Source organism: Chlorocebus sabaeus, chromosome 11 (assembly GCF_047675955.1).
Source record: "Chlorocebus sabaeus isolate Y175 chromosome 11, mChlSab1.0.hap1, whole genome shotgun sequence".
Lineage (NCBI taxonomy): Eukaryota > Metazoa > Chordata > Mammalia > Primates > Cercopithecidae > Chlorocebus > Chlorocebus sabaeus.
Window position 1 is genome coordinate 5,883,555 of NC_132914.1, and position 17,086 is coordinate 5,900,640.

The following is a 17,086-nucleotide window of genomic DNA, read 5'->3' on the forward strand; positions in this document are numbered from 1 at the left end:
TGGGGTCAGAGGGTGGAGGCAGACAGACAGATCTCAGGGGTTCCTAATGTAAGCCCTTTCCCAAATGGAAGTCCCGATCTCTGGCAGCACTTTGTTTCTTTCTGGGTGAGACGATGGCAGATGTAGAATGGCATCTGAAATATGAGCAATCACCTTTGCATAAATACAGCATCAGAGAGGGATTAGAGGTAGCTCTTAGCCAAACATGAAAAGCATAAAGGGGCTACACGTTTCCTTAAACCAGGTCTTGATATTTTCTTTATCTATTGTTTCTGAAGCAGACATAATGATTGTTTCTTCTCTGATGAGTTGTTTCAGATTACAAAGCTTGAGACTTTGCCTAGAATGGTAGACATCCCAGGGCTAGGACAACATTTTCATGGCCATCTGATCTAGACCTTGCCCATTACTCCACTGCTAACATACACATGCAATTTCTTATAACAGAATAGGAGGAACATCCATTAGAAATGATGAGTGAAGAAGCTCTTTAGTTTAATTAGATCCCATCTGCACAGCAAAAGAAACTACCCTCAGAGTGAACAGGCAACCTATAGAATGGCAGAAAATTTTTGCAATCTACTTATCTGACAAAGAGCTAATATCCAGAACTTATAAAGAACTCAATCAAATTTACAAGAAAAAAACAAACAACCCCATCAAAAAGTGGGCAAAGGATATGAAGAGGTACTTCTCAAAAGAAAACATTTATGCAGCCAACAAACACATGAAAAAATGCTCATCATCACTCGCCATCAGAGAAATGCAAATCAAAACCACAATGAGATACCATCTCACACCAGTTAGAATGGCAATCATTAAAAAATCAGGAAACAACAGGTGCTGGAGAGGATGTGGAGAAATAGGAACACTTTTACCATGTTGGTGGGAGTGTAAACTAGTTCAACCACTGTGGAAAAGAGTGTGGCGATTCCTCAAGGATCTAGAACTAGAAATAACATTTGACCCAGCGATCCCATTACTGGAGATATACCCAAAGGATTATAAGTCATGCTGCTATAAAGACACATGCACATGTTTACTGCAGCACTATTCACAATAGCAAAGACTTGGAATGAACCCAAATGTCCATCAGTGACAGACTGGATTAAGAAAATGTGGCACATATACATCATGGAATACTATGCAGCCATAAAAAGGATGAGTTCGTGTCCTTTGTAGGGACATGGATGCAGCTGGAAACCATCATTCTCAGCAAACTATCGCAAGAACAGAAAACCAAACACCTCATGTTCTCACTCATAGGTGGGAATTGAACAATGAGATCACTTGGACGCAGGAAGGGGAACATCACACACCGGGTCCTATTGTGGGGAGGGGGTGGGGAGGGATAGCTTTAGGAGATATACCTAATGTAAATGACGATTTAATGGGTGTAGCACACCAACATGGCACATGTATACATTTGTAACAAATCTGCAAGTTGTGCAAATGTACCCTAGACCTTAAAGTATAAAAAAAAAAAGAAATGATGAGTGAGGTATCCTGTGCACAAAAAGGTACTGACAGCCCTCTGCTACAAGTGACTAGGTGAAGGGAGTAGGAGTTGTACGCAAACACAATGATAGGTGCAATGATGCTAAGTGTTGAATTAAACATTGAGTGATTTTTTTGATGGATCTTATTGATGGTTCCCCATAATCCATAGATTGAGTAAATGTTTAGAGTGTTTAGATGTTATAGCTAAGATATTTATTTATTTAATTTTACTTTTTTGAGACAGACTCTCACTCTGTAGGCCAGGCGGGAGTAGGGTGACACAATCTCAGCTCACTGCAAGCTCCATCTCGCAGGCTCAAGCAATTCTCGTGCCTCAGCCTCCCAAGTAGCTGGGATTACAGGTGCCTGCCACCATTCCTGGCTAATTTTTGTATTTTTAGTAAAGATGGGGTTTCACCATGTTGGCCAGATTGATCTCAAACTCCTGACCTCAGGCAATCCACCTGCCTCTGCCTCCCAAAGTTCTGGGATGACAGGGTGAGCCACTGCGCCCGGCTTATACCTAAGCTCTAGATGTCCTATGCTTTTAATTCATTAGCTCCAAGTCTTGGAAAGAGGCTTCTCAAACATCCATCCCAACAGAAGATCAGGATTATAGTCAGGTAGTCAAGAGTGCAAAGGCAGCTGGTCTAAGCTGGGATCCTTCTCATAATAAAGAACTCATGGTTTCCAAGCCACACCTAAAATGATTGTGTTCCATCATCCTGTACTGATGTGTGTCCCGCCTTCAAACCTTATCCAAAACAACTAGAGGCTCTGCAACTAGAAATACACCTCTCATTCCCTACTGAAATAGACCCAACTTTTTGTTAAAAAGCTTTCATCTTATCCAGCCTTATCTGATCAAAGTAGGGGACTCTCCTATATTCTTCAAGTCAAAATGTAGATATCCTTGACCCAAGTGTCATCGGATATTTTCCATGAAGGAAGACTTTCATGGAAACTATATTTTTAAATTTCAGATTTTACTATTTCCCTTTCAGCTTTATCAATAATAGAAACCATGGGAAAGGGCCTAAGAGATCGAACTTCAGTTTATAGATGAGGAGAGGAGTCCCAAAGAAAAGAGAACATCATCCTAGAATTATCCACCGAACTGTTGACTGAGCTGCTCCAGGTTCTCCTTCCAGGTCTCTTTCTACCCCATTCTTCTCAACTTTCATGTGCACTGAAGGGAACATTGAATAGCCATGAAGCTCATGAAGAAGCAAAGGCTGTCCAGTCATTTTCCCCAATCCCCTATCTTCCCCCCTCAACCCCACAAACCCCTTGTCTGAACCTGCCCCCAGTGGAAGGCAGGACCATGGGTTCTCACTCATTTCCATGTACTCCGGAGTCAGTCCTGTGTATGGTTCCAAGCTGTAGTCTAGGTCCCACTGCTCTGGATGTTTCGAATGGGCAGAGTCAGTTTCTCCAGCTTCTGTCTCATCTTTCAGCTTTCGAAATAGTTTCTTTAGCTTCCTGGAAAAGAAATGGATTAAGTTACAAAAAGCCTCTGGAGAACAGGGTTGGTTTTGCAGACAGAAAAAAGAAAAAGAACACAAAGGTTTGACACTAAAGCCATCTCTGATCCAAAAACAAGTAGAGATAGAGAGACACTAAAGAGACTACGTTTCTCCTAAAGACAACCTGAGGAAGTCCTTTATCAAGATCATGCAGACTCCCTCCACAAAGGATCAGGTTTCTTCAAAGCCCGAAAACCTTTTGAATTCTTCCTGCTGTTTGAAAAGCAACAAGAGAGTTGGCCCTTCCTGCCAATGCTGAGACAGCGCCAGTCCTATTGTCCGACAGGTGATCTATCCACCCTCTTCACGGGGGAACACAGGGCCGTTCTCCTCCCAGGTGAAACATTTTTCAAGTCTCAATAACATTAATAGCATCATCTTTCCATTAAAGCCAAGCTAAGCATTGCCCACCACTGCTATGGACTGAATGATGTCCACTGAAATTCATTTGTTGAAGCTCTAATCCCCAGTGTGACTGTATTTGGAGATATGACTTTTAGGAGATAATTTAGATTAAGTGAGGTCAAAAAGGTGGGGTTGTAATCCAATAGGATTGGTGGCTTTTTGAGTAGAGGAAGAGAGAAAGAGATACCTCACCACCATCTGAGGACACAGTGAAAAGGCAGCTACCTGTAAGCCAGGAAGAGCCCTCATCAGAAATTCAACCCTTTTGGACCTTGATCTTGAACCTTTCAGCCTCTAGAACTATGAGAAAATAAATTTCTATTAGTTAAGCCTAGGGCATTTTGTTGCAGCAGCCTGAGCAGACTAAGACAACACATTCAGGATTTTTTTGGTCTAGAATGATAATAATGGCCCAATTTATCAGGGTTGATATAAGAATTAAGTGAAACGATGTTTATACAGTCCTTAGCACAATATCTGGACATAGTGAGCATTGAATAGATGATACCTATTATTATTTTTAATATTGAATGTTAAAATACACCTTAGGGTAGAGTTATTTCATACTTCCCATTGATGCACAATGTATAGGGAACAGAATTGCGGTTTTTGCAAGTACTTTTTAATGGTAAAAACTGCAATTACTTTAAGCAGCAACCTAATAGTTGGGAGACCTAACAGCAAAACGGTCAGAATCATAGACTTGAAGAGTTTAAATGGGATTTTGAAGTCCATGCTTCATCTAGATGTAGGAACCTCCCCATGTCCCCCAACATTCTTCACCCAAGACCACCCAATCCCTGTGTAGACATTTCCAGAGGAGCACTCCTGGTATGATTAGGCATCCAATCCTTGTTTGAAAGTGCCTCTAACAACTAATGAAAATCTAATAGTTCAAAATAACATTTTGATCAGTTTCTGGTCTAATATCAATTCCCATCAAGAGGACGTAGAAGAGTATAGTGGATACAAGTTTCATCTCTGGTGTCAGAAATTATATAAAACCAGATTTCACAACTCACCAACTATATGTCCATGGGCAAGTTATTACAACTCTACAAGCTTTAGTTTTCTTATCTTTAAAATGGAGAAATAAATATGAATTTACCCATAGGGTGAGTTAAAAGACATAATCTATACAGCATGCTTCATTTAGGGCTTAATACCTGTTAAGAGTGTGTACCAAGATATATGCTCTGATAGACATTTATCAAGATAAACACAGATAAATATATCTATCATTGTCCCTATTATCATCTTTATCACGGAAGGATTTAAAGAGTGGGCTGAAATTATTTAGAAACAGTAGTAAAAAATTCATAAGAAAAAAGTAAGCAATAATTCTGTGATAATAAGAAATTGAGAAAAACTAGATGGAGCCTACAGATTCTGAAGCTAAAGAGTGTGGACTGGTTAAGATCCTGTCTGTGAGTCAGAACAGAAGGAAAGGATAGAGGAAAAAACAAAGAGAGAGAGAGAGAAGAAAAGAAAAAAGGAAAGGGAGGGAAGTCCAGAACCAGAACTCAAAGTGAGACTTCTCCTCCAGGAATAGTAATCAGATGACCTGGTGAAATCTTTAGTAAAGAATTACTAAATTTTGATTTATACATAGAAAATTGAATATAAACATATGTTTATCCACTTCTGAAATACCACTAAAATAACAATGAATGAATTTTTAAAAATGTATAAAACCACAGGTTAATGAAAATAGTCATGAATATAGTAGTGTTTGAGGAATGTTGATGAATATCTTGGAAGACGGACAGTGTACGAGGGAGTCAGCAAAGCTGTGTGGCTGCTATCAACTGTTCACAGTGGAAGATGGTAGAGAGAAACAAGCCAACTCATGCTACAAAAATCTCAGAAAGGCTCAGGAGTTGGAGGCACCAGGTATCCCCAAGGCAGGGAGTGGTGACTGGTCAAAGCTCTGCTTAAGGAACAGTAGACCCCAATGTCTCTGTACACATGTTGCCTAGGTGACTAGCACTTCCCAATACTAACAGGAGCAAAAAGTTTATTCTGAAGAGAAAAATGAACCAGGAAAAACCTAGATCCAAAATAAATTCAATAAAATGACAGAAAGATAAAAATCAATACACTCTCTCAGAAAAAAAAAGTAGAACATAGAAATGGACAATAGGAAAGAAAATATTAAAAAATTAATTGATCTAGGAACTCCTTTTTTTCTTGATCATAGCCCAAGATGGGGTACAGTGGTGTGATCAAGGCTCACTGCAACCTCTGTCCCCCAGGCTCAAGCTATCCTCCCACCTCAGCCTCCCGAGTAGCTAGGATTACAAGCATGCACCACCAGGCCCAGCTAATATTTTTTGTATTTTTAGTAGAGACAGGGTTTCACCATGTTGCCCATGCTGGTCTTGAACTCCTGGGCTCGGGTGATCCACCCACTTGGGCCTCCCAAAGTACAAGGATTACAAGCATGAACCACCACACTCAGAGCCTGAAACTCCAACACTTAATCAGAAAGAGAAGACAGAGAAAACAGTGGGGAAGAAAGTACAAAAGAAATATATGAAAATGTCCCAGAGGTGAAGGACGTGCGTTTTCTGATTGGAAGGACCCACTCAGCACAATGGTGAAAAAAAAGCCTCCAGCATAACACATCGTCATGAGATTTCAGAACTCTAGGAATGATGAAAGGGATTCTAAAAGCTTCCAGATCCAGAGAAACAAACATAGATCTTCTACAAATAAATGGGAATCAAAAATAGGTTATAATTCTCCAGATCAGCCCTTGACACTAGAAGACTCTGCAGAGATGTATTTACATTCAGAAGGCAAATAATTTTCAGCATAGACTCCTATACACAGCCAAAGTATACATGAAAGTCAAAGACAGACTAAAGACACTTTTAAGTATGCAAGGTTTCAAAAAAATTAACTTTCTATGCATGCATCTGTTCTCATGAAGTTCCTGGAGGATGAATTTCACCAACCAAGCAACAAAGAAAACATACAGAATCCAGCAAACAGAAACCCCATCCAAGAAAGAAGGTATTGAAGCTAACTCAGATTGATAGCTCTATAGAACGTTTAGCAAATGGGCAGCTCTGGTTTGTACGGGAGAACAGAGGATTCTTAGAAATCATCTACAGGAAAAAAAAAATGTGACTAATAACACACGTGATGTGTTTGATGAAGTAATCTCACTGGCAATAGGGACATTTAAACAAGAGTGACCAATATAAGAGCATTATAAAGGGAGAAGTTTAGGTGATTACGAGAACATTAAATAGAGAATCCTAACCTGGCCTAAGGTAGCGATGTCCTCTTTGAGGAAGAGATGTGTAAACTAATTTAATTATTTAAATTATTAAATAAATAATTTAGTCTTATTATTTAAGACTCAATAATGAAAGATGGTAGAAGAAGAAAGAGGAAGGTGGAGAGAGTGTGAGGGGTGAAGAGGTTATTCTAGGCAGGGGGAATTATTTATGCCACGGCCTAAGGCAAATGTGAAAATGGCTCATAGAAAGGACTGAATGGAATGCAAATTGCTTGGAGCATAGAGTACAATCGAGAAAATGATGAAAGGTGTCTTGAAAGGTAGTGTAGGCTCATGGCATCAAAGGCCTTGTACACCACATTATGCAGTGGTTTAGGCGAGAGATTATGGTAGCAGAGTCTGGGGTGATAGCAACGGACATGAAGGGAAGTAGACATTTGAGACATGCAAAAGAGGTAGAATTAAAAAGTGGATGGTGGATTGTACACAGAAAGGGAAGGACAACGAGGAATCGGTGATGATTCTCAGGGTCTTAGGGCGTGTGTGTGGATGGTGGCGCCGATTGCTATGATAGAGAACACAATGTAAGAGGCAGTTTTGATGAGGATAAGGAGGAAGAGGGGGAGTTGTTCTTGCCATGTCTAAGTGGAGAAACCCACGAGACAACTAAGTAGAGATGTCCAGTAGGCAACTGCATGTCTGTGCCTAGAGCCCTGGAACCATCTGGGACTGATGGAGATCTGAGAATTGTCGTGGAGAGAGCGGCGGAAGCCCTAGGGATGAGCAATGCCACCTATGGATAGAGTGTGTGTCAGAAAACTTATGGGATGGGATAGAGGGAAAGGAGTCTTCAAAGGACAAGGAAGGAGAGCCATGGGAACAGAAGGCCGACTGCAAGACTGTGTGGCGAAGGCAAGGGAAGACACACGGGCTATGGGAGGGGCTTTGTGGTCAAAGTCCTATCTAGTGTGGGTAGGTCAAAACGAACGTGGGGGAAAATATCCACAAATAGTCCTGTGAATGTATCACTCCCAGATTTCCTCCTGGATATCTCAGTGACCATTAAAAAAAAATAATAAAGAAAGTCCCTCCGGAGCAGAATTTAACAGGAATCCTGGAAGTTGTACAACATACAGATGGGCTTTTGGAAAACTTCAGATTATGATTCTGACCGTATGATGCACTCACTCATTAAAATAACTCCTTTGATGTTACCCCTTGCTTTTCTTTTCTTTTTTTTTTTTATTTGCTATTTTTCCGCCCTTTTTAATGACAAGTCTCCGAAACTCTTTCCGGAAGGCTCAGAGCTTTCCCTCTGCCTGTGCCCCGTAGAGTCACCCCAGGACCATGGTGAGTGTCCGTCACACCTTGAGCCTCACTGCAGCAGGAATCTGGGCCCCAGACAGGTCCCTACAGACCTGACTCCACAGATCTTTAACCTCATTAAATAAAGAAGCAGAACTTAGCCCTAAATGACCAAAGATGAGGAACACATCAACCTCCAACCTATGTATTCCTATTCCTTTTCCTGATACCTGACAAAGTTCAAATTTGTTCCTTACACTTCTGATTTCTGGCCAGATTCCACTGTATTTGAGGAGAACACAGACCTCCCTCCTGTGACGGCTTTAAAGAGAGACTGTTTTATGTCTGGAAATATAACATTTATCACATTTACAAAAAGAAAGCAGAAAGTTTATGAAATTTTACTAGCTGTGTCCAGGGGTATATTTAACAGTTATTTTTGGATATGATCTGGAGCTTTTAGTCAGAATAGGGATGGCGAGACATTTTGACCATGGAAGTATTGATCTGTCTATCTGCTCTGTCTCAAAACACGCCCAGGAAAGAACGTTGGCACATGAAAAAGGTGGCATTTACCCTTTCACCAAAAACCCATCTCTCTGCATGAGAAAAAGCCCGTTTCCAATTTTGCTTCAGTGTGGACCGGAGCTCAATTTGAGATGGAATTACAGCAAGGAGTTGGGCTGTGGTGGGGCATGTGTTCCGGGGGCACTATGCAGTTTGGACCCGAAGTCTATCTTGCATGAACATATATGGGAAAGGCATGGTGTAGGGAGGGGAGGAGGGAAATTCCCATCCATGGATTCAGGTAATAAATGCCACAACATCAGATTCAGCCACGCTGCTCGCCATGTATAAGTAATCTCAGAAGGCAATGCATATGAACATCATACTGGGGACCACAGTGTTTAAAACCAACCGATCCTCTCTGGGAAGCATCTGCCACAACTGTGTCAGGCCCCAAGAGCCTGGGGTTGTGTGAGTGGGGACCGTCCAAAGCCAGATCACGCAACCAAGTTTTCTCTATTATCATGGCATTAGTCACAGAGCTGCCTTTCAAGTGCTCAGTGACGCCATTTTACTGCCTCCCTTTGAAGCATTTTGTTTTCCATCTCCAGGGTCTCTGAGCCAGGCCTAGCAATAGTGGGGGCGGCTGCTGCCTGACGGAAGATACCTGGACACAGAGCGTGGCTTCCACAGTGGTCCAGTCTGGGACACCTGCCAGAAGTAGAGGTGGGGTATGACCCTTCGGAAGATCCTGCACTTGGCCTTGCATCTCATTAGAGCCCCTCGGGAAAGAGTTATTTAGTTATTTCCTTTGCCGCTCTTGTTCAGTGTCTCTCATTACCATTAAGAAAAATATCTTTGGCCTGATACTGGTCTGCCTTTGACAACGCCCAAGGCTTGTACTTTCATTTTTCACAAAGAGAAGGCAGATCTTAGTCTAAAAGCCTTGGAGAGGAAAGAATGTCATTGATTGTTTAATAATAATGGTGTGTTTTTGTTGTATTGTTTTTCACATTATTTCCTCCTTATGGAAACTGATGGTGTTTTCCAATTTCAGAAATGTTAGGATTTTAATTAAAAAGCAAGTTGGTTTGGAGGAAACTAATACGTAAATAGCTGTTTGCATAGATAATGTGGGGAGATTTAAAAGTTGATTCAAAAATGACCGAAGAGTGGGAAGCAATGTTCTAATTCAAGAAGCCTGCTAGATTGTAAGATTCTCGAGGCCATCAAAATTATGTTATTTTTTTCAGTACACATACATGCACACACACACTCATGTTTGTGCACACGCACATACAGAATCTATGAGAATGTTGCAACCTCAGGGAGATAGAAAAATTATAGCTGCCTACCTGGCCTACTAATAAGGGACAATTAGACACTCTTACACATTTAAAAATTTTCTTTGGAAGAATCTTAGAAAATTGCTTTCAGAAGTAAAGGATCAACTAAGATGATAAATCTTTTAATTGTAAAGTCTTATTACATTTTTATTCCCAAATATTCTTATCCAGCACAATCACCCATGTAACTCCCCAGACTTGCCTCTGCTTTTTTTAAAAAACAAAACAAAACAAAACAAATCTGGCCTTTAGAATGAATATGTATCTCCCTCGGGGAAAGAATTCCATGTGGACTCTGAAGGTACGTAAGAGCTTTACTGCCCACTAAAAGCCACTGAGCCAGGAACAGAAGAGAAAACGACTGACCCCGAGTTGTTCTCTCTGGTTTCACCCCCTGGAGTGGCAACGCTTCCAAAGCATCAGCTTTAAACATAAAAGCCTTTGCCACACAGTAAAATGCTGGTCACCTGGAAACCCCAAGAATGGTTCTTTTTTCCTCAGATGTCCACATTTTGTTTTCTAGATAGCTAAGCATTTATCCAAGCTGGTTTTTAGTTTAGTTTAAATGTAAAAACTTTTTTTTTAAGTTAGATGCAAATCTTTCTAGAATAACTTTGCCAAGGTCACACAGTGAGTATATTGTAAAGCCTGGATTTAAACCCAGATCTAGTAGGCCAGGGATCCTCAATCCCCGGGCCACAGACCAGTACCGGTCCTTGGCCTGTTAGGAACTGGGCCACACAGCAGCAGGCGAGCAGCAGGCGAGTGAGCGAAGCTTCATCTGTATTTACAGTCACTCCCCATCACACATGAACACCTGAGCTCCGCCTCTTGTCAGATCAGTGGCGGCATTCGATTCTCATAGGAGGGTGAACCCTATTGTGAATTACACATGTGAGGGATCTAGGCTGGGGGCTCCTTGTGAGAATCTAATGCCTGATGATCTGTCACTGATTCCCATCACCCCCAGATGGGACCGTCTAGCTGCAGGAAAACAAGCTTAGGGCTCCCACTGATTCTACATGATGGTGAGTTGTAAAATTATTTCATTATATATTACAATGTAATACTAACAGAAATAAAGTGTACAATAAACGTAATGCACTTGAATCATCCTGAAATAACACCCCACCCCTCCAGTCCATGGAAAAACTGTCTTCCAGGAAACCTGTCCCCTGTGCCAAAAGGGTTAGGGACCACTGTGTTAGGCCACCAAATCTTTGCCCTACAGATGTGTTAAAAACTACTGGGTCTAATTTTTGTAATTTACACGACTCCTTCCTCACTGGCAGGCTCAATCATCATTTCTCTTCTGACTATGAAAGACTTCTTTTCTTGTTTATGTTGCATCTGTGTCATCCATGCCAGGTACTTCAAGGCTGAATTGAAGGAGTCTGATTTATTGAGAGTGGAAGATCCAGTAATCATAATCATAGTGATCTTGTATGACCAAACTCAAAATGCAACCTTCATAATTATACAAATTATAAAGAACTTTGGAGATAAAAGACCCTAAGATTTGGTAAAAGAAGTTTTGTTCTACATCCTTGAATTTAACTATATAATTATGTTGTATACATCCTCTGGCAGAGTAGAAATGGAAAGGAAACATCTTTTGAAAGAGGAGTGGCTTGTATTTGGAATCAGCAGTGACCAACTTTGCTCATTAGAGAGAAGTTCATAGGGCACTAGAGCTTGAAGACACCTTTACATGTGATTTTAATGCTACCATATTCATCAAGAGATGAGGACCGTTAGACTAGAGAAGCAGCTTGCCCATGGCTTTATGAGTTACTGTGCAATTGCCATTGTTTAAAGGGTGGTACATTTTAAAACATACAAAGTTTTAAGCACACGTCAATCATATACAAGAAAATTTAGCCTTCAAGGCATACGCCACGCGTTATTTTCACCTGTTATAGAGTGGATGGAGTTGGGGGATGGGGACATACCAATGTGTTGTCCAAACACACGCCTGAGATTTTGCCTCTCTTGTATTCTATAAAAGCCTTCTGGGTCCAGAGGAATGGGTTAAGTGGTAGACCAGACGACCAGGGATGAAAAAATGGGCATTCCATGCCCACAAGCTGTAAATAATTCTACTCAGAGCAAAATAACAATGTACCGGGAAGGCTGGTGTTTTTCCCAGATGTTTGAATGGGGACGAAGACTTTTCTTTGTAGTTGTGGAGAGGTTGGCCTCATGGTTTCAAAGGGGCCAGATGTAGCTTTGGTACCGTCTGCATATTCTCTGGATGTTTTTCCATAACAACTGGTGTCTCTCTAAGATGGTAAGCTCAGAGAGAACGAGTGTCATCTGCCTGGAACAAGAACAAGCATCATCTAGCTTTGCTTGACTTTACCACTGAGGGACTTTCTGCCAGAAAGCAGGGAGCGGGACACAGCTTCTGAGGCTCAGTTTCTCAGAGTTGCTGACTTCCTGACTGGTGACTAGAGGCTGGCTTAGGCAAGGAGGTGGAGTGAGGCACCCAGACACCAATGATCCCGCCAATCCTCCCCAAAGAAAACACATGCCCACGTGCCCTCTGAGGCTGTCCCAGTACAAGGTCAGAAAAGCACCCTGCGCGCTTAGATCACCCAGTGTTAGAAGGGAATGTTGTGGATTCTCATTCCTTGAAGCAGGGATCTCATTAAAAATGATATTCTTTCCAGGTAAATTAAATTGTCTCCATTATAACTTTAGCTCTACAAATATATTTTTGAGGAAGACCAAAAGGTAGCTTTCTCTGGGGACCAAGGGAGCAGGTGGCTCTAGTATAATTTTACATGGAATGGGGGATTGGGATATACATCCTCTAGTGGTTCCATTCAGCCCAAGAACCTAGGACTCCACAATCTTTCCATAGATTGAGGGAGATTCTGGGCTTTTGCCCTTGCCAGGTCCCTGACATGCCCTAGGACCCTGGTCAAAGAACTGCCAGCTCATTGGGCCTTACCTTCTCCACCTGTAGCACCAACTGGGTCATAGGTGGTTGTGACAAAACCAGAATCAGTCTGTTTGTTTAGAAAAGTTATATATATATGTATGTTTTATACATATAAAAATTTGTATATAAATTTATATCTATCTGAAACAGGTGTATTTTATAAAATGTATATATACATTTATGTATAAATATATGCATTGATATTTAAATATATCAATTTAAATATATTTATGTAAATATATATTTAAATATGTTTATAGAAATAACATGGAAAAGGCCCAACCTATCATGTTCAGGGCCCAGCTGGCCAAGCCTATCAGAGTTGCACGCACACACACACACACACACACACACACATACACATCTAAGGGAAATTATTTCTTTAACGAAAAGGATAGCAGTCCATCATGTAACATATGATGGTGGCAGTCTGGAAGAAACCTGGAAGACACACCCTGGAAGAAACCTCTCTGTTTTTCATTTATTTATTGATTGATTTATTTATTGATTTATTTATTTTTTGAGACAGAGTCTTGCTCTGTTGCTAGGCTGGAGTACAGTGGCATGATCTCAGCTCATTGCAACCTCCGCCTCCTGGGTTCAAGCAATTCTCCTGCCTCAGCCTCCTGAGTAGCTGGGACTACAGGCACACACAACCACACCTGGCTAATTTTTGTATTTTTTTTTTTTAATAGAGATGGATGGAATTTCACCATATTGGTCAGGCTGGTCTTGAACTCCTGACCTCGTGATCCGCCCACCTCGGCCTCCCAAAGTGCTGGGATTACAGGGGTGAGCCACCGCACCTGGCCAGAAACCTCTCTGCTTTTGAAGGCTTCTTTGACTGCTCCCAAACATCTGACCTTTACTTATTCTGAATTCTGAATTCACACACAGAATATGCAGATATATGCAGTCTATTTTGTCTCCCAGACTAAAAAGTTAAGCTCTGAGAAGACAAGGGCCGTTTCATCTATGTTTTTCTTTTACTGTCTTAGCAGTATGAGCCATGAGCTCAAGACAGTGGTATCCCCTGCAAGTTCCCCTGCAGTGTGAACAGTGTCATTCCTGGTTATGCAGCTCGGCGCCTACTCTCTGGCCTTTAAAGAATACAGCATTCTCTGTCAGTCACTTTATTCTGAAATAAATGCCTTTGTTGCTTAAAGTAGCCACACTGAATTCCAATAGCTGCAGCTAAGAACCCTGGGCAAACACGAAGAAATATATTTGGAAAGAAAGGGATTTTAAAAGGTTCATTATTGGACGACTTCCCAAACAATTAATGTATCTCTAAGCAGATGAAAGTGTGTCACGGAATCTTATGGGTACTGTCTGACGATTACATCCAACCCAGAATGGTCATCTTTAAAGTGGTTTACAAAGAACCCTGGGCCTGGAACAAGCTGTCCACCTATCCTCCTAAGCACACCTGGCCCAGCCTCTCAGTTAGCCCTGGGCATCTCTGTCATTTCCTAGCTCTCTGATGCTGGACTGCCGAAAAGCATCCCCTGAAACAGACTCTTCTTCCAAACCACAAGGCGATAGGAAGGAAAGGCAGAGGGGGTTACATTTTTCTTTGACCTGTAAGCATATTTTAGCTTGCTCCATCCTCCCTTCTTCTAGGTCCAGTACAAAGTGAGTCTGTGTTTATTTTCGTGACTATCTCAATGCAAAACCTGATTGAAAGAAGTTCTATGACATTTTCATAAAACCCTGGGGAGCATAGGGGGGAATCCACGTGATAATAACTCATTCTGCATTTCACCAACTATTCCTCCCTCCCCTCCTAAGATTATGTATTCCACGTTTTCTTCTGAGAGATTGTCCTAAATGATTCCATTACATTTCAATCGTTCACATTCATTTATCTACCATATCGAAAGTCTTTTTTACTCACTCACTGAGAGGACAAATAGCATTAAACTACTATGCACTCTGGGAGCCAAGAGATCTGACTCCTGGCTCTGCTACTTACTAGTTACGTGTACTTAAGCAAAGGGTAAATCTTTCTGAGCCTCCAACATCTCAAATCAGAATGGCAAGCAAGGTTTGCCCCATGGGGAAAGTTATCGGCAAACTGACAGAGAATTAAATCACCAAGCTGTCTAAGAAGAGGAAAGGCCATAGATAACCTGGTGAAAGCCTGGCACTTCTGGGCTAACCCCTGGCAGCAAGGAGAGAGGTTAGAGGAGTTCATTACGTACGGGACTCCAATCTCAAAGATGTTGTTCTGGATCAACTGCTTCCCCAACATGATGATGCTGAGCTGAACGCAGAGCTCCATGAGACAGCCCCCTGGAGCGCACTGCAGGGAGAAGATAAGGAAAGGACTGGTTAGAACAAAGGGAGCTCTGAGAAGCAGGGGCGCAAATGAAGCCATGCTGTGCTGGAGATAAGAATGGGGCTGGGTTGGGGTGCCAGGCATGAAACACCAGTGGCTGTACTTGCCTCTTCCATGCGGTAACCATCGAATACATAGACGTAGCTTCCAGGCCTGCCCACAAACCTGAAATCAAACAGTGTGGGAAGAGTTAGGGGAAGAGAGAGCATGCAGGGCGGCTCAAGGACATGTCTTCTGAGGGGAATACCACCACCACTGTCCTCTTCGAAAGCACTGGTCAGGGCAAGTGCTAGATCACTCAGGGATAGGAGTGCACACCATTATCAACAAGTAACCCCCTATAACACCTGGGGTTCACTTCTTAACCCAGTCAAATGTCAGAGGAGAGGGATAAGCTGGGCAGAGGATGAAGCTGGGCCTGGTGTGTGTGTGTGTGTGCATGTGCCTAAACACCATGCGGTTTGGATTATCTCTAAGTGCATTGTCGTCACACCTTCTTCCCTAACTAGTGTCAAGAACACAGCTCTGATTGCAACTCCTTAATAAGAGTTTTTCATTCCCAGGAAAGGGAGGGTGAGATGGACTAAAGTTGCAAATAGAGACTCCTGGGGTCAGATAACAAAATTTCTTGACTTCTTGCTGAAAATATGCAAAGGAATAAAAGAAGCTGGTCTCATTCCTCTTCTAAGTAGAGTCTATTTTATTGGGTGATAATAAAACGGTGCAGGTCGGGGAAGCAAAATGGTGCAAGCCCACCATGGAACCAGACAGACAATCTGAATAATCCTACCTACTGCAGTGTCATCCCCGTGTTCACCTGTTGAGATCCTCCTCATCCATTTAAGGTTGAGTGTAAGCCTGTCCTTTGCTGAAGTCTTCTTGTTGTCTCCGTTCATAACTGTTCCCCCAACACTTTCTTTACACCTCTTATGATATCACTTACTGGATATAATCACTTACTGGAGATTACAGTGTGCTGTTGCTAAGACTATCTCTTCTAGTATACCATCGTTCATCTAAGGGTCATCGTTCATCCTTTTTTCTTGCCTAGAATGTCATATGCATGTAACTTGCTATTGCCACTAAATCTACACTGAAAGCACCAATTAAGTGTATACTTCTTCATATGGACAGTCTCTCTGCTTCTATAATTTCATGTCAGCCAAGGGGAGAGGTCCGGAGAAGGGGGCTGTGGTTTGGATGACAAACACCTCTGTAAGAAATTATCAAGTGTGGATGATGACAGCTCGTGCTATTAGTGCCTGCTTAACGAGCTTTTAGTTCTAGGGAAGCTTTCCTGATGTGTTGTTGGTTGACGTCTATTGGGAAATTTTCTTGTAGGTAGCCAACTGGCTTGATCAAAAAAAAATATTTATCAAAGTGATTTTACATCCAGACTGACTGTATAATAAAGAATTTCACTGGCCTTTGTCCCTGGTTCCTGCATGAACACCTAAATCCTTGGAATTTCCCGTGATGGGAGCATCTTTGTTATTCCTGGTAGACCCTTAGGACTATACCTAAATTTATGCTAATGAGATTACTCAGGATGGGGGCAAGCCATGCCAGAAGGATCAACCATGTTGGTTGAGGCTTTGAGTCATGTGATACTAGCCCAATCTCAGGGCAAGGGAAGGGCATTGGAGATTGAGTTCACTCACATGGCAAATGATTCTATCAATCATGCCACTCCAACGTACCAGGAGGGTGACACATCCTGAAGACATGGAAGTTTCATGATTAAGAACCTCCTAAACCTAGTTCTATATGCCTCTCCCATTTGCTGATTTGGATTTACATCCCTCTACTACTATAAAACTTCAGTTGTAAGTATAGCACATTTCTGAGTTCTGTGAGTCATTCTAGTGAATTATTGACTCTGATGGAGTAATGAGAAATCTGGAATTACAGCCAGTGGGTCACAACTGCAAGTGGCCTGAGAACCCCAGAGCTTGCCAC

The 17,086-nt window shown here is 41.8% G+C and overlaps 1 protein-coding gene across 1 annotated transcript in view; it reads right to left on the minus strand.

Moving 5' to 3' along the window:
* Nucleotides 1-17,086, minus strand: part of ANO2 (anoctamin 2) — a 361,822-nt gene that overhangs the window by 36,207 nt on the left and 308,529 nt on the right. Inside the window, exons 18-20 of the mRNA XM_037988687.2 lie at nt 15,235-15,292; nt 14,991-15,091; nt 2,837-2,982 (exon numbers count right to left, since the gene is read on the minus strand). Of these exons, the coding sequence (XP_037844615.2) occupies nt 2,837-2,982; nt 14,991-15,091; nt 15,235-15,292 (305 nt within the window). The remainder of the gene's footprint in view (nt 1-2,836; nt 2,983-14,990; nt 15,092-15,234; nt 15,293-17,086) is intronic.